Source organism: Candoia aspera, chromosome 17 (genome assembly GCF_035149785.1).
Source record: "Candoia aspera isolate rCanAsp1 chromosome 17, rCanAsp1.hap2, whole genome shotgun sequence".
Taxonomy (NCBI): domain Eukaryota; kingdom Metazoa; phylum Chordata; class Lepidosauria; order Squamata; family Boidae; genus Candoia; species Candoia aspera.
This window is the reverse complement of record NC_086169.1, coordinates 8,974,300-8,999,195: the sequence shown is the minus strand read 5'-3', so window position 1 is coordinate 8,999,195 and position 24,896 is coordinate 8,974,300. Positions and strand designations below refer to the sequence as shown.

Genomic DNA, 24,896 nt, shown 5'->3' with positions numbered 1-24,896 from the left:
CTTGCCCCGGCTTTCTTCCAGGATGTGGTGTTTTTTTGTTTTTTGTTTTTTTAACTTCTCAGTCTAGACTCTGGGATTTCCTGGAGGATTCCCAAGTACTAACTTAAACTGACCTTGCTTAGCTTTTTGGATTCAGCCAAAGGCAGCTTCATGTTTCCAGGAAGATTTTTCAAACACTATGAAAAACGCAAAGCCATTCTGGGCCCCATTATTTATGCTGAGACTACAATTCCCAGAATCCCCAGCCCCCATGCCATGCTGCTGGGGAACGTTACCACACAGCATCAAATGGAGTGCTGCCAGGTGGGCACCAGGTGAAGGCTTGAAATACCCCTTCCCATTTTCTTCAAATGAAACAGGCAGAATGGAGCACACAAGACTGAAACATGAGCCCAGACAAAGGATGACGTTCCTCTGAGTAGGCACAGAGAGCGGAATTTACTGCCATGAAATCAACCCAGCTCAGCTCACAGATGCCTGCGATTATAGCTATGCTGCTTATATTAAAGGACGTGTTTTAGACCAAGGTGAACTGCGTACTCTGATCTCTGAATCTCTCATACTGAAAATTAGCAAAAATTCAGGAGCAGGATGGATGGATGGATCGATCTTTGGATAAAATGGGATGAAAATATGGCATATGATTTTCTCATATTATATGTTTGTGTGGTGAGGTGTATATATACACATTTTCATCTACAGGTAATACTACAGTATTTTCACTCTACTTTATCCAAAGTAGAGTGAAAATATAGAAGAAAAATGTAGCCACTATATAGAAGATACAGAAGATAAATAAGCCACTAGGCTAATTACATTGTCACTGGGATTTTCTATCTCCCATTATTACAGGTGGTCCTCAACCTACGACCATTTGGTCAGCAACCATTTGAAGTTACAACGGCATTGAACAAATGGTGGTTATGACCAGTCCTCAGAGTTCTGGGTGTCCCACTACCCCCATGGTCACGTGATCATGGTCTGGGCACTTGGCAACTGGTTCGCGCTAACGACCGGCTGTAGCACCCCATGATCATGTGATTGCCATTTGCAACCTTCCCTGCCGGCTTCCCCAGAGAGTCAGTGGGGAAGCCGGCAGGGAAGGTCACAAGTTGCCGGGGTAGCCCCCTCCACCCACACTCCCTCCCATGGCCCCTCTGCGCTTGTGTTGTGCCAGCCACTCATGCGCCCCCGCGCACCCTCCCCAACCCGTGCCACCCCCCCATGCTACTCCCATGCACTCCCTCAGACCTTCCTCTACCTGCATTGCAGCCCCGCGCACCCTCCTTGATCCGTGCAGCACCCTTGAGCATCCTCCCAACCCTTGCTGCATCTCTCAAGCACTCCTCACGCACCCTCCCTGACCCTAGGCACAAATGGCTTATTATGTATGCACCAAGATCCTGATTCATTCATTAAATAAACTATGGCTTAGCACAAAGTGTGAACCCGTCCACAATATGCATGCAGACAATAGTAGTTGCATTTTGACCTCTAGAGGAAGTGCTTTCAAAGGAGAATTTCATACAGCACAGAAAGATTATGTCTACCCACCCACCTCATAGCACCATGATTCTGCTCTCATTATAGAATCAATTACTGATTGTATAAAATCCTTATTAGGTGGCCCATCCAGTTTGGCCTGTTAATCAGTGAAATAAGAAGCTGACTATGGATGCTGAACCAACCAAGACAAACAGTTAGAAAAAGCAGGACGCTTGCTAGTTAACAGGGATGCCATGTAGAAGGAGTCCTGGGCTAACGACAGTAATTGGGACCGGATTTCCATCACTAAGTGATGCAGTTGTAAAGCAAGACAACATGTGACCACATCACTTAGTGATGGCAATCCACGCACTCCCCACTGCTGCTGTTAAGTGAGGATCGCGGGTCATTAAGCGAGTCCCAGGTAGCTTGCAAGCAGGCAGTTAGGTGGGGAAGACTGGTGGGGTGACAGGTGACAGTGGCTGCTGCCAGGTGGGGAAGGGGGGGGTGGCCTGTGAGGCACAGTGCGAGTGTGGCAAGGTGGGGGTGGCTACTGGGTGGGGGAAAGTGCGAGCGACTTACCAGAGCAACTTGTGACCTTGACCTTGCTTGTGGGAAGCTGGCAGGGAAGGTCGCAAATGGCAGTCACCTGACTGCAGGACGCTGCCAGTGTGAGCCAGTTGCCAAGTGTCCAGATCATGGTCATGTGACCGCAGGGGTGCTTGGACAGCTGGAACTTCGAGGACCAAGTATCACTTGTTCAGCACTGTCGTAACTTCAGTCGCTGAACAAGTGGTCGTTAAGCAAAGACTATCTGTATTAGAAAACTATTCTCTTACTTTGGGAAGTTTGTACCAAAAAAACTGAAGACAGGAATTCATGTTTGCTGCCATAGGCAATCAGAGAGAGTGGGCAGCACACCAGCTGTTGCTAAGGGACCAAATCCCCAAGCATCATTATTATTTTCTATCATAACAGAAAACTAGTTCAGCAGAGCATCAGACCCCCAACCCTTTTTCTGCCTGCGCAAAGCCTTATGACCAACCTTTGACTTCCCAGTCATCTTCCTGAGGAAACTGAGGGTGCGCCCCAGAGTGGTCCCTTCCTTCTGCGAGTGAACCTGGTCCTCGGCCTCCACTGTGGTGGTGTCCAGCTGCCCGCAGCTCCCACTGCTGAAGCTGAAAGCATGGGAAAAAGAGCAAAATGAGAAAGGAGAAGGGTGGAAGAAGCAAGCAAGCAGACACTCACAACGCCAAACAAAACCTCTTTTTGTTGTTATTGTTCCCCAGGCCAGGAAATAGGGAGGGAACAACTCCATTGGCAGCCCCCAGTGACCTCAGAGGATGGCTGCTCCTATTCCCAGCTGGAGAGATGTCACATAGAAGCATCTCTGTTTGCTTAGTTTCTCTAAGAAATTAGCAGAAAGGGGGCAGAAAGCCAGTAGAGAGATGAAAAGGAGATTAGGATTCAGGAACATGCTCATCACATTTATTTCATCCAGCCTCTCTCAAAAGATCAAGAATGAAATAATAATTTATTATCTATTAGGACTGATAAAGCACAACAAGCATTCAAGCCACCTCTTAAGTTATTATCATACTATCACCCTACTGCAGATAATCCTAAAAAAAAAAAGGACTCAGCAGGAGGCAAACTGTGGCTGACCTGAAAATGCTCATCAGTATCAGACTTGGTTCGTATGGGGGACTACTCAGAAATCCCAAGGCTAGACTGAAAAGTTGGAAAAGCCCATCCAGGAAGAAGGCAAACCACCACCAACTTTCACCAAGAAAACCATGTGGATGTCTCCATGAAGTCAGAAGGAATTGAGCTCAAGGGAGACTTGAGAAAGCTGGGTGGAGTCTTTCTTGGATGATTTTGCTCCCAGATTCCAGAAATGTGGAAAATGACTGTCCAGTTCACCAATGTAGTAAAAGAAAAGGCATTATTTACTGTTTTGCCCTTTAAAATCTTTCAGATTTAGGTTTGATGCCACAAAAGTCTTGCAGAATTAAACACAGGCAAATCCTAACTCAAACTGAGCTCAGGTTTGTGTGTCCTAAGTAAAGTATTGCTGATTTAGGGCACCCTTAAATTAGAGCTCCAACTTGTTGTCACTTTACCACAGGTCTCTGTCAGAGTCACTGAAATGCTGCAAGCAGCAGCCTTCCTAAAAAAGCCAGACCATGAAAGACCAAATTCCACTCCAGCCCCTAGCAGCCCCCCCACCAATAAAGATGGTAATTAGAACTGGCAAGTCAGCAGTGATAAGAGGAATAAAGATGGGTCTATTCTGAAGAAATTAGGTAGTCTCAGTCACCCAGCCTTTTCAATAAGAGTGCCTGCTTTTGTTTTGTTTTTGCAAAAAAAGAGGTCATATAAAGCCAGACCACACAACCACAAAAGGAAACCAGAGCAACTTTCCAGAATTGCTTGGCCAAGTGAAAAGAGAGGCTATTGTCAAACACTGTCCTTTTCCAGAAAACATGACAGAGAGCCCTTCTGACCTCCACAGGTCAACTGGATCATCAGCAGAAGAAAACATGGTAGAAGGCTCTGCACACCCCAACATTCTTTGTTTCAAAAAGGGTTGACTCCAAATTTTTGAGTGGGGGACTTTTAATTGAAATAATTACTCTTGAACAATGGGGGACCTATAGCATTCATGTCCTACTGTTGTCTGTATCAAATTTAACTGTGGTTCCCTAGGTGCTGGACTGCAAATTCCATCATCCATGACCACTGACTATCTGGGGATCACAGACATCTGAATTGTCAGGTTAGGGGAAAATAGTATTAGGCATCAGCTAAGTTTTAGAAAAAAATAGAGGTGTAAGTGTGTTTTCACAATCAAAACAGATAAAGTGCTTTCTTATTAGTTTATGATTCAAGGTATTATGTGAATTTTAAAAAATGAGTTAATTTGACAGCTATATTGTGTGAGCCCAGCCACCTAATTAAAAAAAAACATACAAATGACAGTGCTTATGACTACAAAAGTGTGGCACTTGGCTACATAGCAGCACCCAGCAGACCTTGGCTGATCTCAAGAAGCTAAGCATGGTCAGGTTTGGTTACTGTTTTGATGGGAAACCAAGAAATCCAAGGGCTGGATGCAAGGCTGGAAAGTTGGAGAAACAGTCAAGAAGAAAGCAGCAATGGCAATGGCAGTTCCACCTCATGCCAAGAAATCTGCAGAAACATGTCCCTGGAAGGCCCCAGGGGAGGAACTCAACTCGAAGGGGACTTCATTCTTTTTTGTTTTTGTTTTTAATCACTGCCTAGTAGGACTGTCTTCAGTGTGATGGGCTGCCAATTGCAGAGGCCATCCCAGAAGGTACACCTGGAATACGACTCTCTAACATGTGACAGTTTCTTCTCATAATAATAGAAGTCTTATAAGTTATCAAAAGAGGGGTTAAATGCCTACTGGCCCAGCTTTCCAAAAGAGGCAAGCTTCCAGCTCCCTACATCAAAACAACACAAGGAAAAAGATAAATATTATTCTGCTGTAAGTTGCTATATGTAGTTATCTCATTTGAAAGCAGGGTACTTGCTGGAATTCTTGCACTGTAACTTTAACTTGTCTTCTAATAAATACTATTAATTAGATTTCATGGATTCTTGTTCCTTGAATGAACTGCTTCCAATCTCAGCTTCAAGAAGGTAAGTCTGGCAAAGTGTACCTTTTTGGTGCCCTACAAATGCATGGGGACTACAATGCCCAGATATACAGGAATGTATAGTTTATAGTGTTTATAGTTTCAAAACATCCGCAAGTCACCAGATATGGGGGCTGCAGCATAAGTCTTCTCAAGCTAATAGGTTTACGAACATAGATCTCTCCCAAACAGCAAGACAACCATGACTTACCCATTGGCTAGGCTGACTTCATCACCATAAAGAGAAAATTCTGCCAAGGGAAAAAACGTAAGTCTTCGTTAAATAAGACTGATTTCCAATGGCTTCAAGACAGGTAGCACTTTGCAATTTAAAGTAAGGACAATAGAATACTGTTAAACTGAGGACAACCTTCGGTGAAAAGGAATGTTTCAACCTGAAATTGGTAACTACAGAGGTGCCATCTGGGTGGGGAAGAAAATTTCAGAGATAGGCACCACTTCAAAAGAAAATTCTTTCCAATCACCTGCCTTTTCCATTTTAAACTTCTGGAGAAAGATTTTTGAAGACAGGAAGGTTTGCTGGATAGCAGGTGGTCCTCCAAATATCTGGTCCTGTTTGGGCATTAGAGGCTGTTTGGGCATTAGAGGCTGGTAACAAGGCACCTACAGGTGCTGACCCATCTGTGATATCTCCAGGGGGTGTCCATGGACTTCCAAAAATAATTTTAAAAACAACCCTAGTAATCAGCATCTAAAAGTCTGCTGACCCCTGGATTAGAATTGCAAGAAGTTTTAAACATTTAAATGACAACCAAAAGAAGAATGTCTCGAGTGACTGAAATCTCTACCATCTACAGATGGGAGAGCCACTGTAATCCAGACACTGACTCACCATCTGCATCCGGGTAACTGTCGATGCCACTCATGGATACAGACTTGGGCAGAAGACTGCAGGGGGAACTCGGGGACAAGCAATAGACCTGCTTCCTCTTGCAACATTCCTGAAGACAAGACCAGATGGGGGGATTCATAATCTCAGCAGCAAGAAAGGTTTGGAGTTTGCGTCCCATCCCCTCTGCTTCATCACAAGCCCAATCTTACTGACTGGGTTCACACACTGACCCCATAATGTGGCCTGTTTGCTTTTTGCCTTAGAGCAATGAGGAAACTCACACACCATAGCTTATAAAGCTGGCTTTGAAGTTTAGCATGTTGGGCAAAGCTGCTTACAGTATGTAACCCACCAAGTCTTTTGACTGCAGCAGGTAGACAATGAATGGATGGATGGATGGATGGATGGATGTTGCTGACTGAATCCTGCCTTCACTGGCTGTGTGAATCCAGGTACAGTGGCATTTCTGGAAAAGTGGGTCATTCCAAAGCCATATTTCACTAATCAAGATTGGTGTTCATGCTGCTGCTTCTTGCTGGGAAATCCTTGTAAGGTCCAGCAGACAAAATAGTCTTAGTTACTTCAGTAACTGCTCATACATAACTTAATTTATTCATCATTTTATTCATCATTTGTATTGCGTGTTTTTAAAATAATTTATTGTCCTAATGTCCTATATTCTATACACTTTTATATATTGTTTTTGTGATTTTTATGCAACAATGCTGCATTCTGCTATGCCATATGAAATAAATAAATAAATAAATAAATAAATAATGAAGATCCCATTACAACATTCAGGGAATTCCTCGAAATGGGAGAGGTTCGCTGTCCGCTCTGCCATGGAAGGCTGCATGGTTAGGCCTCAGAGGCGGGCTGACTGTGGATCTTACTGGTAGCCCTTCAGGTTAGGCCAGGTCAGGAAACAGATGCCACAAGGACCACAAGGTACAACAACAGACTCTTGTGAGCCTCCCAGAGCTTCCCTCTAACCCTCATATATGAAAGAGAATCAAGGAAGGGCAATCTTGAGTTTCTTCATCTCTTCCTCCTGCCTTTGAGGGCTAAGCTGGTATTTACCTAGTGGCTGTTCTTCAAAAACATTTTCATACTCCTCTGTGTTTATTCAGCAGAATGGCACTCTGCACCCTCAGGAGTTCTCCTCCCCTCCCTCAAATAATAATTGTATTCAGATTTTTTTTTAAGTGCTCCAGTAAGTTATTATAATACTTTATATAAAGAGGCACAATAACACCATGCACTGATCTCACACAAGTAGCTTGGGGCCCACAGGTAGTCTCCAGTCTAGTTTGTTCGTTTATTTATTTATAGGACTTCTGTGTTGCTCAACTTTAAGTGCATCAGAAATTCTGCTTTTAAATTACTTGTTTTAATGGAAAAAGATATGAGAAAATAGGAAAAGAATGACAATGGAAAAGTCTGCATTACATAAAACAATTCGTTTTTTGTTAATTTAACTGTCACAGCTCACTCTAAGGTTCTGCTTACATGATAACTTAACCAGGTCAGCTGAAGATCTAGCAAATTAATTCTACAACTTGCTAAGTTTGGTTAGAATTAACCTTGGTTTGCTTCTTCATGGTTTACTCTGTGTATGCCTACGGAAATTACTCCCCGCATGTTCTCCCTAATTTGTCAGGAAATCTGGCAAACTTACCTGAGACATCACCTGGCCATCATCATCCTCTTCATCCTGAGAAAGCAGGGATCCCATTTCATCATTGCTATGGATAATAGGGGCTCGTCGGGGGTCTCTTCTGCCCAAGGAATGCCCATCCAGTTGCTCTGTGGAGTCAATTTCATCAGGTGCTAGTCCTTTCAAACTCAGGCTGAAACAGATGAAAATAGTTCAAACATCAAGAAATTTCCTTTCAGTTATTAGCCACTGGGACCCATGTTGACACTTCCACCAGCAGCCTCAGTTCTGAGCAATCTCAAAAAGCCCTGCAAGGGAGAAGTTCGCAAACCATTTCAACCGCGACCATCCCAGATGCGTTACTTGCAGACCTATTAATCTATCATGTGACTGGTTTGGGTTTACTGTAATGTGCAAACACAACCACTGTGTTTTATTCAACAGAGCTGGCTCAGCACGATATTTGACCCATAGCAGCGCTATGCCTCCAATCTACCTCCCAATTAATCGAATAACTACTTAGGCAACCCTCCACTATTGCTATCTTTAAAGGAAAAAAAGCACAAAATATATTTTATCACTGTCCCTCATTTTTTTTTTAAATAAACCTCACAGAGTTTTTGGTGACATCACAAGATGTACCTAATGATTGTTACATACAGCCTGCTTTTCCCCATTCTGAAAAGCTATAGAACAGGCTTTTCCCGCACCTGGAAGGGGTGTGTGTAGATGGCCATTTGGACAGCACATCACCAAGTGTCCTGCAATGCGCCCCTGCTGTTTCAATTCTGTATTTATCTTGGCTGGCTTTTGGGACTCAAGACAATTTCTGTTTTCAATCTGAGGAATTTTTGTATCATTCTAAACGTATGGAGGAATTCTGTTCCTCCTTGGGAATAAGGGGAAGGGGCAGAAATGCTTGGATTTGCAGGACATACTCCAGTTAACTAACCCATAGGTTACCAAATTAAGCTTTTTCAGGAGTTTGCATGACACTCTGAAATATAAACTAACCTCATAGGCTGGGTTCATACAACATTCTAGGCTCACATGTGGCTGAATAGTTTACGATTCAGTGTATTTGGTGAACAGAGGCAAAAATGGCATTAAAAATTAGTTTGGTTGACGCCCAAGTTCAGATACAGGGTTGTGGCATTGCAATGCTGAGATCTTTTCTGTCCCTTTAAGTAAAATTACCATTGACACAGAAACTGCAACTTCTTCCTTCCTAATGTTTACTCCCCTCTGTTGAGCTCTGGGGCAGGCTGCTGAGAAAGTGGTCAGTCTGCAGCTGAGGAGAACCCTGGAGGAAATGGATTATCTAGACCCTTTTCAGTCAGGTTTCAGGCCAGGATTTAGTACTCAGACAGCTTTGATTGTGCTTGTTGGCTAAGTGGTGCAGTGGTGCATTCATCTTTGTGGTCCTTGATTTCTCAGCATTTTTCGATACCATCAACCATGGTATCCTTCTGAGCCAGCTCTATGGGTTGGGGATTGGCAGCACTATTTTAGGGTGATTCTCTTCCTTTCTCTGGGGCTGGTTCCAGTCAGTGTTGGTTGGCAGGGAGAGACTGTCCCCTTTGTGGGGTGGCTGCAGGGTTCTATTTTCTCTCCCCTCCTTTTCAACGTCTACATGAAACCTCTAGGTGAGATCATCTGCTGGTTTCAGCTTCGGCATCATCAGTATAATCAACACTGATTATAATCAATTTTATATTTTAACTCTGGTCTGGCCAAGTGAGGCTGTCGAGGTTGTGTCCCAGTGCCTGGAAGTTGTGTGGATTTGGATGGGAAGAACCATCTCTGACTCAATTCTACCAAGACTGAATGGCTGTGGGTGTTTGAACCACCCAGATCTGGGGATATTTCATCTTTGACCTTGGATGGGGTAACACTCTACCATTCAAGGGCGGTGCACAATTTGGGGGTCTTCCTGGACTCACAGCTCCTGCTTGCCCCGTATCTTTGTTCATGTAAACACCATTCATGGTACTCAGCAGCAAAAGATTCACACGAAAAGCCAGTTCACCACAAAGCATTAAGATAGTTGCAATTTCACACCCATAGCAAGCACCCGCACCCAAGATTAGCAACAAAATTTAAGACAAAATTAAAATACATTTATAAAACAACCTAACATCTTTGAGTGAGGTCCAGGGTGCAGTCTATATTTAAATTATAAAATAAACATGCATTTGGCTAGTGAATAGAACAGAAGAGAACAGAACAGAACAGAAGAGAACAGAACAGAACAGAACTTCATTGATTAGTCAATTGACCATATCAAAAAGTTGGGCATCAGCCACTTTAAGATATAGAATATAAGATATAATACCATAAAACAGATAAAATACAGTGAGATAAGATGAAATATACTATGGTAAGATAAAATACGATAAAATACAGTAGGGTAAAATAGAGATAAAATAGTAAGATAAAAATGCAAGATATAATAAAACGAAAGCATTTGGCTAGTGGAAAATTGGCCCAGCAGGGTCCAGCAGATCTTCTGCGCTGCTGCACAAAACCTATCCATATGTGCTGTAACACAAGGCAGTTCGTCTATGAGCAGCATCTGGGCATAGGCTGAATCTGAGCAACCGGGACATCTACTAATCAGAGGTAGGATGAATCTGGTTTGAATGTCTCTGTAAAAGGGGCAGTGAAGAACATGTTCTGTAGTTTCCATCTCTCCGGGATCACAGAGGCAAAGCCTTTCAGCCAATGGTACTTTTTTATACTTACCATCCAATACTGTATCGGGCAAGAGAGAAAGCTCTCCAATGGCTGGGTGTTTCTACCTTGAGGATAAAAGTTAAGCTTTAGCCAAAGACACATTCTTGACTCACCTTTTATCACACCTGTCTCCATTGCTTGTCATCAATATTACTCTTGATTATATTAAGGAGAAGAAATTTCCCTGGCAAAGGTTGATGAATATTTAAAGAAACAAAATTTACCGAAGATTATAAAAAAACAGAAACAATTAATGAATGGACCTATAACAATAAGGGAAGTTTGTAAAGCTATAAAAAAATTAAAATAAGGAAAGCGCCTGGACCAGATGGTTTACCAGCCACTTATTATAAACATGTTGAAGATGGACTACAAGCATTGCAACACACGATGGAACTCTGTTTTATAGACTGGAAAGACACTGGACAGTTGGATAGGGGGCAAGTTGACTTCACCAAAAAATTACTGCCCGATATCATTACTGAATAAAGATAAAGTTATTTACGATGATTTTAGCTGAGTGAATGAAGACGGTTTTTACCTAAAAGACAGCTGAGGGACAGTATTAGAAATGTATTGGATATTTTGGAATACTTGGAACAACGTAATGCAAAACAAGCAGCATTAATTTTTCTTGATGAAGAAAAGGCCTTTGACAATTTGGACTTTGTTTAAAATTTTGGAGGATATGGACTTTGGTGAGAATTTTATCAAATGGGTAAAAATGATTTACACTTCACAAAAGGCATAGATAATTGTGAATGGGGGATTAACAAAACCTTGTGAGATACAGAAAGGGACTAGACAAGATTGCCCTTGGTCACCATGGCTTTTATTTTAGGTTTGGAACTACTGGACAGAGATATAAGGCGAGATGAGAGAATTGCTGATTCAAAATTAAATTGCTGATTCAAGATTAAAAGAGAAACTTACAAATTATGGGCATTTGCAGACAACCTGGTGATAATTTTTGAAGATCCTCTCAAAGGGATAGAAATATTAATGGAAAAACTAAAGGACTTTGGGTTATTAGCTGGCTTTAAAATTAACAAACAAAAGACAAAAATGTTAACAAAGAATATGAACATCGAAAAACAAAAGGGATTGATAGAAAAAATTGGTTTTAAGATTGCAAAAAAAGTGAAATTCTTGAGTATTACTACGACTAGTATGAACTGTATGTTATACCAGAATAATTATGTTAAGACATGGAATGAAATCAAGAAGGACATGTTAAGATGGGAAAAAGTACAACTGTCATTGTTGGGGAGAATTTCTGTGATAAAAATGAATGTTTTGCCAAGAATGATGTTTTTGTTTCAAACAATACCTGTTTTGACAACTGATGTACCATTTAAAAAATGGCACAAAGGTATATTTAAGTTTGTAATGGCAAGGGAAAAAACCAAGGGTTAAATATAAAATACTTGAAGATGTAAAGGAATGAGGAGGATTGGGACTGCCTGATTTGAAGTTGTACTTTGCAGCCTGCTGCTTAGTCTGGATGAAAAAGAGGGCTCTGCTGAGAAATAAGAGGATCTTAGAGTTAGAAAGGCACGATCTGGGGCTCAGATGGCATGGTTTTCTATGGTACGATAAAGTTAAGAATCATTATATTAGAAGTGCCATACTGAGAATACGGAACAGATATAAACCCAGACTGTGCCTGAAAATGCTTTTCTGGGTCTCAGCACAAGCATTTTACAGGAAACAAACAGCAGGTAAAGAAAAATGGTTAACTTATCAAGAGTTGTTAGAACAGGAACATGCAGAATATAAGATGAAATCAAGAGATCAATTGACTGCAAAGGGATTTAGTTTTCAATGGTTTTCGTATGAACAGTTAAGAGAAAGATTTAAGGTAGACTAGACCAGGGGTCCCCAACTCCCGGGGCCGTGGACCGGTACCTGTCCGTGGCCTGTTAGGAACTGGGCCACACAGCAGGAGGTGAGCGGTGGGCAAGCGAGCGAATTTACAGCCTGAGTGTTTACAGCTGCTCCCCATCGCTCGCCTTACCGCCTGAGCTCCGCCTCCTGTCAGAGAAAGCAAGCCCATTGGCTGCTATCTCCAAACAGCATGAAGAAAAAGGAGCAAAAGGTCAGGAAAAGGAGGAAGCGCTTGAATCATCCCAAAACCATCCCCTCCCCACCCACCCCCTGGTCTGTGGAAAAATTATCTTCCAAGAAACCGGTCCCTGGTGCCAAAAAGGTTGGGAACCGCTGGACTAGACAACCTGTGACCTGTTGGGTCATCATTTCAGAGGTATTTCCTTACCTTAACAGAGAAACAGAATGACCACGGGTGGGCAAAAAAGCAGTGGGAGCGGGAGCGACTTCCAACTTCCTGCCAGCTTCCCCATTGGGAAGCTGGCAGGGAGTGTCAGAAATCTTCCTTCCTTCCTTCCTTCCCTCCCTGTTCTTCCCTCCCTCCCTTCCTCCCACCCCGCTTCCTTCTTCTCCCTCCCTCCTCCCTTCCCTCCCTCTTCTCCCTGTTTCTTCCTCCCTGTCCTTCCTTCCTTTCTTCCTTCCTTCTGCACCTCTCACGTACCCCTGCACTCCCTCCCCTACCTGGTAGCAGCCAATTACCTGCCTGCTGGCCTTGGACTTGCAACTTCCTGCTGGCTTTGATCAAGTTTAGACTTCCTGGTGGCTTCCCCATTGACTTGTGGGAAGCTGTCAGGGAGCGCTGGAAATGAGGATCATGTGACCACGGCTAACCGTGGCAGCGCAGCAGCACTGAAGCAGCCACAACTTTCTCAAATTTCATTCCCATAGGTGTAATGGGTCCTGTAAGTTAGCCCATTTGAGGTTCAAGAATTGTTGCTCTATGATGCACAGTTTCGCCCAACTAAAGGTTACAAACAATCAAAGAGACAAGAGAGTTTTAGTAGTATATAGATAACAGGACATTTGGAATTGAACAGCACAAGACAGAATTTGAAACTGAATTGTGTACAAATGATGAACATGTAATTGCTAAAATGTATAAAATTTTGTTGAAATTTGAAACAGAAGAAGAGCAAGTGAAAACAATGAATGATAAAATGTGCTAAGAACTTTGGACATAATATATTGATGGAACAATGGGAAAATATATGGCTGAAAGGACTAAAATTTACATTATATTAGAAATTAAAGGATAACTTTTATAAAATGATGTACTGTTGATATGTGACTCCAGAAAAATGATCTAGAATTTATAAAGGTACTTCAAATTCATGTTGGAAATGTGAAAACTTGAAGGGTCATTTTATCATGCCTGGTGGACTTGCAAAAAAGCCAGAAAATTTTGAGTTCAAATACACACAATGATACAAAGAATTTTAAAGATTACTATCCAATCAAAACCAGAAGTTTTCTTGTTGGGACGAATGGATAGACAATTAGAAAAGAGTTATGGAAGATTATTTTTATTTATGGTAACTGCTCTGAGATTATTACGTGCACAAAAATGGAAGTACTCTGAAATACTCACAACGGAGGAATGGCTGGTGAAGATGACAAAATTAGCAGAAATGGCAAAATGTATTTGATCAGAGAAAGGACAATAACTATATTTATTAGTGACTGAAAACCCCTTATGGACTTTTTGGTGAAACAAGAAAAAAATGAACTTGTGATTTATGGGTTTGATGATTAGAAAGGGTAGACTCTGGAAAGAAGGGAATTGTGGTGTAACCTTAGAGAAAGAGGGTAAAATATAAATGTACTTGTAACTGCTGTTAAGAAGATTGGAAGCCACTTTTTTATAACTTTCCCTTTCCTTTCCTCTTTCTTCAACTTTTTCTTTGTACTTTTTCACTTACTTATTACTTTCCTTTCCTTACTTTTTTCTTTCTGAATCTGTATTGTTTTTATTCTTTTAAAAATTTCTTTAATACAGAGAGAGAGAGAGAGAGAGTTAGGTGGCATGCAAATTTAATAAATTATTATTACCCTAAATAGCCTCTAAAAACTGTCAGTATGCTAATTTTTTGCCTTCAGCAATAAACATAAGCCTCATTCTTTGATGAATGAAACAATTATGTTTATTAAACCTTTCTTAGAACACTGCAAGCTTGCTGTAGCCCTGCTGCATTCCTACTCCCCAGCACGCCCAGCCCCCCAAGTTTTGAAGCCCAGAGAGAATTGCCCTGGAATCAGCGAGGAATGAACTAAAACCTGGAATGGATCCAGTGAGCCCAGATAATTATACAGAGACACTTTCCAGAATTCTCCAAAGGTAGTTTCCAAATTGTAATTTTTCAAGGCTAAAAGCAGAGAAATTATCTACGTATCTATCTGTCTGTCTATCATATTAGCTACATTTAATTTTAATTAGATTCAAATGTTAATAACATTTTAATTCCATTTTTCACCTGGCCCCATTCATAACTTTTTGGAGTGCAGCCCTGGCATTCAAAATATCAAGTGGGGCCTCTACCCCCCACCCTCAAATTTTACCACCATGACCTTTGTGCTACAAAGCAATTTATATTGAGATACAGTACTTCAGCCTTTCTCACCCTTTTGACCCTGGAGGAACCCTCGAAATAGGCCTCGGGGAACCCCTGCACACCCAGGCTCAAATAAAGGCCAGAAGTTAGAAAATTATTATATCCGTTTCATGGGTAGGCCTGTCTATATGCATTAACGGTCTTCTTGATCTAAAGAAACCTACCTCTTTAATGTGAAGTTGCCCGAATTTGAAATAATTTTTTAAATAAATCGTGATCTCCCAGGGAACCCCTGGGGACCTCTTGCGTTCGGAACCCGAGGGTGCCACGCAACCCTGGCTGGGAAGCCCTGCAGTACTGTATCCCCCTTCTACCAGCAGGTGTCACCTAAGATCCAGATGAAGCGAAAAAGACCTCTCCACTGACATAAAAGCCTCTACTGCAAATCAACACGGTGGGTCACATATAAATCAGCATTACCAGGAGGTGTCTGGTAGCACCTTTTCAGACTAACACATATTATTAAAAGGTATAAATTTTTCATCAGCTGGATCTGAGGAAATGAAAGAGAAAATTATTATCTGTAGAAGAATTCTTGCCTTAGTGATACTTATGCTCTGAGATGTGATTTCCACTTCTTTGGAAACAGAAGAAAGATGTGATGAGAAGCCAGTGAGGTAGTGGTGAGAGCAAGGAACTGGCACAAGGGAGACCAGGGTTCAGCTCTGCCCTCAGCCATGAAAACCTACTGCCTGACTTTGAGCCTGTCCCGCTTTCTCAGCCCAACCTACCTCACAGGGTTGCTGTTATGGGATCATATCTATTTATTTATTTTTCACATGAATCTAGAAAAATAGATGGATTTCCAGGGAGAGCTGCTGGAGGGAAGACAGATTGTAAGTCTAACAAGGGAATAATGCACATGTTTTTTAAAAAAATCAAACTCTGAGACCTAGAGGAATGGCACAAACTGGAATTGCTTGCTTGCACAGTGCATCTCTCCCAAGGCAGGAGGCAGTCTGGAAACGAATGCAAGGGAGGAAATGCTGGGTGTGACCAAAGGCTGTTTTGCTCCTTAAAATATTTCTGCTCTTTGTTTCCCGCTTTAACAAGACCCATAAAGCAGCTTATATTTCCTACAGGCTATAAAAAACATTCTTTTGCCAACAGCTTATGCCACTGAGTAACTTTTCTGTGTCTGCTCTCACATCCTACACTTTCCTGAGGCTTAGAACTAGGTCCTGAGCTCAGCCACTGTGACGAAAATGGTGGCTTAAAAATCCAGCCACTGAGTTGTCTTCTAACACACCCAAAGCCAAGCTACACTGACGAAAAAACAAAAGCCTCTTTAACCACAGTACTCTCTCCACCTTTTGGCAGGAGGTAGCAGCTGGCCAGCCTTAGCTCCTCCGAGTCAGACCTGGTTAGCATTTGGATGGGAGATCATCAGGAAATCCCAGCAATGGAGGCTAGACTCGGAAATAAAACCAAATGGGAAATAAACAAACAAAACGATCCCAAAAAGGCAAAGGCAAACCTCTTCCATACTGATCCCCAAATACACCCTGGATTGTCCACAAAATAAGCTCTTTTATAGGGAGACTATCTTTCGCTCTCTATGCACCGTAACACTGTAACCTCCATTATGTTACCTATTTTTGTTTTTTCCTGTCTTAAAACATCCCATCACGTAAGTATTTTTGCTGTGATCTAGCTGGAAACTATTCCAGCTTTCCTCAAACAGAGGAAGGAGATATTTGTTCATTTAGTTGAAGAATGCCAAGAAAATATTGAGAGCCATGTTTAAAGAAGGCCCTGTCAACTGTCAAATGCAAGTCTGCTTCTAAATTAGCATTTATTGTGCATTTTTAAAAATAGATTTATATATTGTGGATTTTTTTTTTCAAAAAACAGAAATGCAATCTCCATGGGATAGACATTCATTTATTAATGGTTTAAAATAAGTATCTGAAAATGGGTTAAAGCTCCTTTAACTTTTGTTTTCATTTAAGACAATATCCTGAGATGAAAAGGGGTCCTAATAATAGGATAGGCTAGTTCTGGGCAACACACCAAGCTCAGGTTAATGAACTACAGAATTAACAGCCATGTCATATAGTCATTAAAATGTTTGATTGGCACCGTGGAGACCGGGGTTCAAGTCCCCACTCGGCCATGGAAGCTCCCTGGGGACTTTGGGACAATCTCTCCCTTTCAACCCAACAAACCTCACGTGCCTGTTATGGCAGGGAAAATGGAACAAAGGAGTGGTATGTACAGACAATGCTTTGAGCTCCTGAGTGAAAGGCAGGATAGAAATCTAACAAATGAATAAACAGTGATGGCTATGCATGACTTTTACTTTCACTCCTGGGCATGTTCATCAAAACAGGAGATTCTCCAAGATTCTGAAAGCCTAGAAACGTGGGTGGGTGTGTTTTTTTTAGTTGAAAGCTGAGTTTCATCCATTTTTCATATTCCCATGAACAAACGCAGAAATATGGAGTAATGCATTCAACCCTGTCTCACTCACTTTTTCCTGAGTGAGGTCATCCCCTGGCCTGGACTCACATCTGGCTCCACCCAGGGTCAGACCCAGCACCACCCTTTCATAAATTTAGCTTCCCCATCCCCTGCCAATCTAGTCAGATTCTGTTTAGTATTTGCAAAAATCAAAGGGCTCCAGCAGGAAGCAGATCACTGACAGAACCTGGTCCTTAACAAACATCCCTCCCAACTGCTGCAGATCTGTAAGGGGGTCAAAATGGGGTCCAGCCACTATAAATCAGAAAGAGCTGTTTTTCCAGGCCAGGCTGCTGAAAAGTAGAGATAAAGACGGAACAAAAGCTACCAAAGAGGGTACAGGACATTATAATTTTGAATCATCGGCAAAGCCTTGCTTGCCTCCAGCAAACAACGCATCTAGCTGCCAGAATTAAAACAGTACACCAGCTTTTCCCAACCTGGTCCATCCAAAATTCCCAGCATTTGGCTATGCTGGCTAGGTAACCTGGGAGCTGTTGTCTCAACAAATTGAAAGAGCATCAATTATCAAGGCTGTTGCATACATAGCAACAATGCAAAATATATATATATATCAAAACACCAGTGGATTTTGCTCCTACAAAAGGCAGGGGTGAATTAAGACCATTTCCTTTGAAGGAGAAAAGACAGCCATAAACCATGGTTTCTAAAACATAAGGGCTGGATTTCCACACAGTGAAATCAGAAAACCACATTATGACTTAAAGAAATTATACACTAAGTCATTTACATATAACAAGAAGCCATACTGTTGTTACCCAGTTAGCCATTTACTATGGTTCATAAAGCACAATATATGACATAGTGCACTTTCAATCCAAATTGGGCTTATTCAGTAAACAATGACTTAACATGATTCCAAACCATCTACCAACTACCCCATTAACCCGTGCTGTTCATATTCTTGCATCATGCAGGACTTTTTTCAGGGCCACCTGATGATTCTGGGGTTTGAAGTTCAACTTTCTGCAGCAAAGCACATACCCTGCCACTGTGTCATCAGTCTAACATGGTTTGCAATTCTTCAAACAAAGGGCCTGTGGCTAAATTAATCATTTATGACACAGCAATGAACTCAACATTAAAAAAAGTAGAAGCGCCAACTAAGTCACATGTGCTGACTTCCTATAGCAAAGGTAGACAACCTTTGGGGGCCGGGGGCACCTTCTGAATACTGAAATGGCAGGTGCTCTCATAAAACAGCTGCCGTGGTGTGTATTGCTACCAGAAGCCAATCGGTCCCCAATGTTTTCCTCATCTCAGGAAGACTGATGCTTTGCAGCAAGATAGCTCCCCATTTCATTTATTTTTTTAATTCTCCTTTAAGGGTCTGCAAAAGCCTGCTGGGTGCTCAGCAAGAAGTCTGGAGGCACCCTGGTCTCCACAGTCACCAGGTGGCTTACCCATCACCCTAGAGACCATAAAAGGAATAGAGAAGTGCGTTTTCCTGTAGTTTACCTTCGCTGGTCAAAATCTGGGTCATCTTCCAGCACTTTCCCGGGCTCCCAGCTATGCCTTCGGAAGGAGTCGTATGTGTGACCTGATCCTCTCAAGGTCCGTGACCGGCGCATGTGCACATCCAGGAACTGACCGCTGTCCTCCTCCTCCTCTTCCTCCTCGGTCGCTTCCCAGTCTCCTGCTGAAGGTGGGCAGGGCTCCATGGCTGAGAAGCATTTCTGGTTGCATTCATATGGGTGCATCTCTGAGGCTGAAGGGTTCATACCTTGGAAAGGGTGAGGATCCCAAAGACCAGAAGGCTTTGTGAAAGGAAGAGAGGAGAAAAAAGAGAAAGTCAAACTAAATAAGGCCAGCCGATTTCTCAGTCGTGCAGGTTTTGGAATTTGCAGTCTTGGGGCTAAGAGAAACTTAACATTCAGCTACTGTGCTGAGCAGCAGGTTGTTCTTTTCAAAATAATTTACTTCTAAAGTAGGATGACAATCCTATATTCACAGGCTATGTTCACAAGACATGCTTAGCTATTATAATGTGAACCATGGTTTATTCCAGACCCAATTTTTTGAGTTTGCACAACACACAATACATAATGCTGTGCCCAGTTCACATGACACATTAGGTTCCAATGTGGCTGGTTAGTTTGTGGTACAGGGTGTGATGCAAATACTGCCACTGAGAAAAGAGTAAAGAAAGCAAGTTAGTTGTGCCTATTTGAGAGCCCAGCAACATCCTTGAAAAAAAATAAATCTGGGGATATAATTTACAACATGCAAGCTCCCCCTTTTAATATCTAGAAATTAAACAACTTTTAAAAAATAAAGTAAAATAGTAAAATAGTCACCTAATCATCTCTAAGTTGGCAAATAGCTTTGCTCTATTTGTAGCCGAGTCCAAAAAAGGAAGAATGAAATTCAACAAATTCTGCAAGTAATTCTCCAAAATTTTCATCCAAACTGTTGCCCTTTAGGGATTATAGGGACGCAACTCCCAGACTTCCCTGACAGACAAGCAGCACCTGATAATTCAGGGAAACAGCAGTGCCACCACATTTGCAGAACACCCAACTGGCAGAAGGCTATTTAGCAGAATGTTTCATGTTTCTAGACAAATTTCTTCTGAGATCCCATCCTATAAACCACAAAACTGAAACAACAGCCTATTACTAACACTGATTGGCGATATTCGCACAAGCTCAACCTGTTTTTATACATCACATCATAAACTAACCAAGCAGAGTCAGTTTGCACAATACGCTACACCACAAAAATGTGGCCAAGGTTAACCTTAACCAAACTTCGCTTATGCTATGAATGCACTGCTAGCTTTTTACCCTAACCTGGTTAAGTTTGTTGTGCAAACAGTGTAAAAAAAATCAAAAGACAAGCAACACTTTAAAATACAAACAAGCTTTTTACTGCGCCCTGCCTGAAAGCCTGCCTGGCTTAAAAGGCTGTCCCTTGCCATCCCTGTCCCACCACCAGTTTTCCCAGATGGGTGGATATTTGTAGAAACGGCACTAAAATTAGGGACAAGCCCCCTCAGCATGTGGTTTGGAGCTCCCGGAGCAAAAGTAGGATATAAATACTGTCAATAAAACAAAACAAACTTCAATTAAAGTCCATCCTGGATTGGAAAGAACCACTGCAGACTGGATAGGCCTCCACTCCCATAATTCCCAACCAGCATAGCAGGGAATCATGGGAATTGAATTGTCTGAATACCACTTAATTAGAAATCCTTTGCTCAAATCCAGCTGAGGCGGTTAGTTGCTGGTCCTTAAAAATATAATGAGGCAAAAAACTATAAACCTGAGGAATAATAGTCACCATGTGTACATTTTAAACATCGATTTATATAAACCTGCCTTGAGCAAAACTTTTACAGATCCTTATTTTTAAAGAATACCCACATGCACGCACGCACACAAAACAGTAACTAGGTTTTTCTTTTAAAATCCCCTTTTCATTTAAGATCACAACTACTCTAAATTCATAGGTTTGTTGGAAATAATTTGCATTTCTTGCCAAGTCCGCCCTCAGTTGGTGGTCTGTGGGGAAGTAAGAAAAAGATGCCTGGCCAAAATCCACCTAAACACCATGGAAAATGGCCATTAGTAAGAAATCCAACCGCCTCAGATAAAGCAGGAATCCATCCCCCACACTTACAAAATCACATTTCTGGATTGCTGAAGTTTCAGAGTTTCATTAGCAATTACTTCCAAAAGCAAAACAATTCCTCCCAAATTCTAAAATCCCACATGGGAAACAAAATGGCCGCTCAGCTGCTGCCCGACAAGATGGCATCCCTGCGGCCAAGCACCACCGCCGACCAAAACGGGAAGCGGGAAGGTGCAGAACAAGGCCACCTTTTTTAAAACGGCCTTTAGCCGTTACACAAGATGCACACCATCAGAGAAAGGAAGAAATTGTTTACAGGGCTGAATTTCTGTCAGAACCGAAACAGATCCCAGTCCTGAAAGCAGAAGCCAAGTGAAGTCGTGGCCCCCCCAGCACAAAAAAATCTAGCATCAAGCTAAGGAAATAGCTACAGCATACAAGGAAACTTCCCTCTGAGTATGCACATGTGCGTGTGTGTGTGAGAGAGAGAGATAATACACATACTTCTAGAAACTGGCCAGGACTTGTAAGTGTGGTTGCTAGGCAGCTGCCTGTTTCTAGCCCAAGCCAGGATCCTTTTGGGGAAAGGGATCTACTTGCTCCACTTGAATCACAAAAAGTTGTCCACCTGCAAGAAGAACAACCTGGGCATGTGGCTAGACCTCAGCTGCACACGGTTCATCCTGCAAGACCTTAGAACAAGAAGCACGTTGAGGTGCACCCCCTTGAAGTGGCTGGCCTAGGACCATAATCAAATCACATTTGAATTTCAGCTTGAGGAAAAATCATCCCAAACAATTCAATGCAGACAGTATGACAGCCTCCCATGATTCTGAGTGACGCTTGGCAGCAATTCTTAAGCCTAATAACATAATTTATTTGCAGTAGTCACGGTTTTGTGTATTATGAGGTCCCAGCTCCAGATTAATATGATGCACGGATAAAGGACATACCTAAATCAGTAGCCCTTTAGAGTTATCAAAGCATGGCTAACAGATCGAAGTGCAAAACTCTGGGCAGTCAAAAGAGGCGGCAAAGCGGTACAGCACCCCTGCCTCCTTGCTGCATCTGGTGCTCCCCCAAAGCTCTGCACCCCAGACCGGGTAGCTCTGATTCAATATCTCAATATACACATGTATGAATGTGCAGATCCCAGCTGTCATACTCTGCTCTCCAACCATTCCTTCAGTCAGGCCCAAAGTTTGAAGAATGGAAGTTCAGACAAGAGCACATTTGGGCATGAAGAAAGGGCTCCCGCCATGAGCTTCCCCATGTCAGATGTGGAGCAGAAGATCTCTTATACCCCAACAAGCAAAGCAAAGCCCTTCAGGAGGTCTACATCTGGGTGGCAAAGGAAGGAAAAAACAAACCAAAAAAAAAAAAGAGAGGGGAAAAAAGAAGGGTTTATTTAAATGCCCCCTCGTCACTTAGTTACTTATTAAACTTTGATGCATTTCAGTGGCAAATGCCACAAAGTCTAGGGTGCAAGCTGGAGTCACAGAAGAGACCCTCACCCTAATTGTTTGCTTAATATTAATCTGGGAGGGGGCTCTGGAAGCAGAGAAATGGGACCCCAATTTAGATGGCCCATTTAGATACAATCAGGACAGCCCACACAGCAGTTCTTCATTTGCTCAGCCTCATCATGGTTTGTTTTTCTTAGTCATGCAAGGGTGTAACAGACGTTGGGGAAAAATGAACACTGGGATTCATTGGGAGCCAAACTGTGCCAAGTCACACAGAGTTTATTTCCTTGAAGCTGAACTGATGCATGAGCCAGTCGCTGGGGTCTGCAAACCACCGTTTAAGGCTTAGGGTGTTCTGCAAACCCAGGTACAGCTTATTCACTAAATCACAATTAAGTAAATCATGGCTTAGCACTTCAATCTTTGTGTAGGCCATCAAAAAGTTTGACTAATGGTATTCCTCCAAGCTTCAGGATCCCCTTCAGTTCCCTGGCAGAGAGAAAGGATTCCGATAGGCTCACCAATGCAAGAATTTCTGCATCACCCACACAACTGGTTGGTGAATGGCCATCACTCTTGGCTAAGTTCTGCTTGAACCTCCAGCTTTCTAGTTTCCTCGACATTTCCATTTGTTATTTCCACCTCAACCTCTTTGCTTGGAATAACATTGTGAGCATCCAATGGCACATCCAGTATCCAAAAACACTTCAGCCATAACAGCTGTCTTCACCTTCAAAGCACCACAAGATAGCTGGTGTTTGATTGGGGCTTAGTGTATTATATGAACCCAACCCATCCACTATGGGTTATAAACCATGGCTTAGCATACTGCGCAATATATGGTTGCACAGTAATAATAGGTTGGCCCTATTCAGCTCGCAGGTAATAGAGAACTTTTAGCCATCGGGTTCCTATCGTATTTATATTTTATTACGTATTATGTTTATTCTATTGTTTTACAGGGTTTTAATCTATGTCCCTTATGCCCCAAGAAGATCAAACCAGTCCATCCTCCAGGAAATAAAGCCAGACTGCTCACTTGAGGGAATGGTATTAAAGGCAAAACTGAAATACTCTGGCCACATAATGAGAAGACAGGACAGCCTGGAGAAGATGCTGATGCTGGGGAGAGTGGAGGGCAAAAGGAAGAGGGGCCGACCAGGGGCAAGGTGGATGGATGACATTCTGGAGGTGACGGACTTGTCCCTGGGGGAGCTGGGGGTGTTGATGACCGACAGGAAGCTCTGGCGTGGGCTGGTCCATGAAGTCACGAAGAGTCGGAAGCGACTAAACGAATAAACAACAACAAAACCATATTTGGGCTGCAAAAATCTGGACAACAGCTAGATGGCAGCAAAGTGTTAGACTGCTTGGCTCAAAATTTTCACCAAAGAAGTTTAGTGAGCAAACGAAGCAAGCTCTTCACTGAGCCCCAATATTTCAGAAGCTCAGCCAGGCAAGGTGCCAGGGCCGAAGAGGGAGAAGCAGGGACCAGTGGCACCCAAGCGAGAGAGGACTGTGCCCCCATGAACAGCCAAGGATTTGTTAACTCTGAAATGCTGAAGGACAAGGAGAGTGCACAAATGCATAAAGGCTCTGAAACGGGGAATCCGCTATAGGGTTACGGCTTTGTTCTCGTCTCCAGTTCAGTTTCTAAGCTAGCCCAGTCTTCTGCCGTGTGCAGCCAAGGGCTGAATTAAAGATTAGGCACCTGGAGATCCCCGATTAACTGGTGTGGAGTCTGGTTCATGGGGAAGCGGGGTTGCACATTAGACATCACCATTCTTCTTCCTAGAAAGCAAGTTTTTTTTCTCCCAGCCAAGGGACAAAATCTATCCCCCTCGGAGGACCCTTCATAAAAGTAGTGCAAACATTTTTTCTGCCTTTGATCTTGCACTTAAAGATCTCTCCACCTGGCAAGGGTCAGACTGGGATCATGGACTGGAGGAAAACCGTATCACTAGTAAATTAAACCCGGATGATCTGGAGGGTTGGGGAGGAGACACACCAATCGCCAATAAAGCAGGGAGAACATGCGGGACGAATGGCAACTTTCACACCCCTCAGAAGGACTTCTCTAACTGATAAGGATAAAAAGAGATTCGGTTTGACATGATGCTTTCAAATTAAGTTCTGGAGACTGTATGCTGCTGCTGCTGCTAGAGCAGGAACAAACAATCCCGACATACTGGCTGAGGTCATGTGACACACTTGATTGCCACCAGGTTGTTTTTGACTCCTAGCGACCACATACAGTAGACAGATTTTCTCCATGGCGGTCCATCCCTAACCTGATCTTTCAGGTCTCCCAACAGTGCTCCCATCGCCACATAACTGAGTCATCGCCACTTTGCTGCTGGTCATCCCCTTCTTCTCTTTCCTTCCACCTTTACCAGCATCAGAGCCTTTTCCAGAGAGTGAGGTCTTTGCATATGGTGTCTGAAGGAGGATCATTTGAGCCTGGTCATTTGTGCCTTGAGTGAG

At 42.6% G+C, this 24,896-nt stretch overlaps 2 protein-coding genes across 3 annotated transcripts in view; both read right to left on the bottom strand.

The window, feature by feature from the left end:
- Positions 1 to 19,955, bottom strand: part of ARHGEF2 (Rho/Rac guanine nucleotide exchange factor 2) — a 113,683-nt gene extending 93,728 nt beyond the window's left edge. For both annotated transcript variants that reach the window (XM_063317079.1, XM_063317080.1), the window contains exons 1-6: positions 19,845 to 19,955; positions 18,832 to 19,130; positions 7,679 to 7,850; positions 6,001 to 6,109; positions 5,359 to 5,398; positions 2,531 to 2,663 (exon numbers count right to left, since the gene is read on the bottom strand). In XM_063317079.1, the coding sequence (XP_063173149.1) occupies positions 2,531 to 2,663; positions 5,359 to 5,398; positions 6,001 to 6,109; positions 7,679 to 7,850; positions 18,832 to 19,094 (717 nt within the window). In that variant the 5' untranslated portion in view covers positions 19,095 to 19,130; positions 19,845 to 19,955. The remainder of the gene's footprint in view (positions 1 to 2,530; positions 2,664 to 5,358; positions 5,399 to 6,000; positions 6,110 to 7,678; positions 7,851 to 18,831; positions 19,131 to 19,844) is intronic.
- Positions 9,092 to 24,896, bottom strand: part of POLR3C (RNA polymerase III subunit C) — a 139,472-nt gene continuing 123,667 nt past the window's right edge. The window contains exon 16 of the mRNA XM_063317083.1: positions 9,092 to 9,104. The gene's annotated coding sequence lies outside the window, so the exon portion shown is untranslated. The remainder of the gene's footprint in view (positions 9,105 to 24,896) is intronic.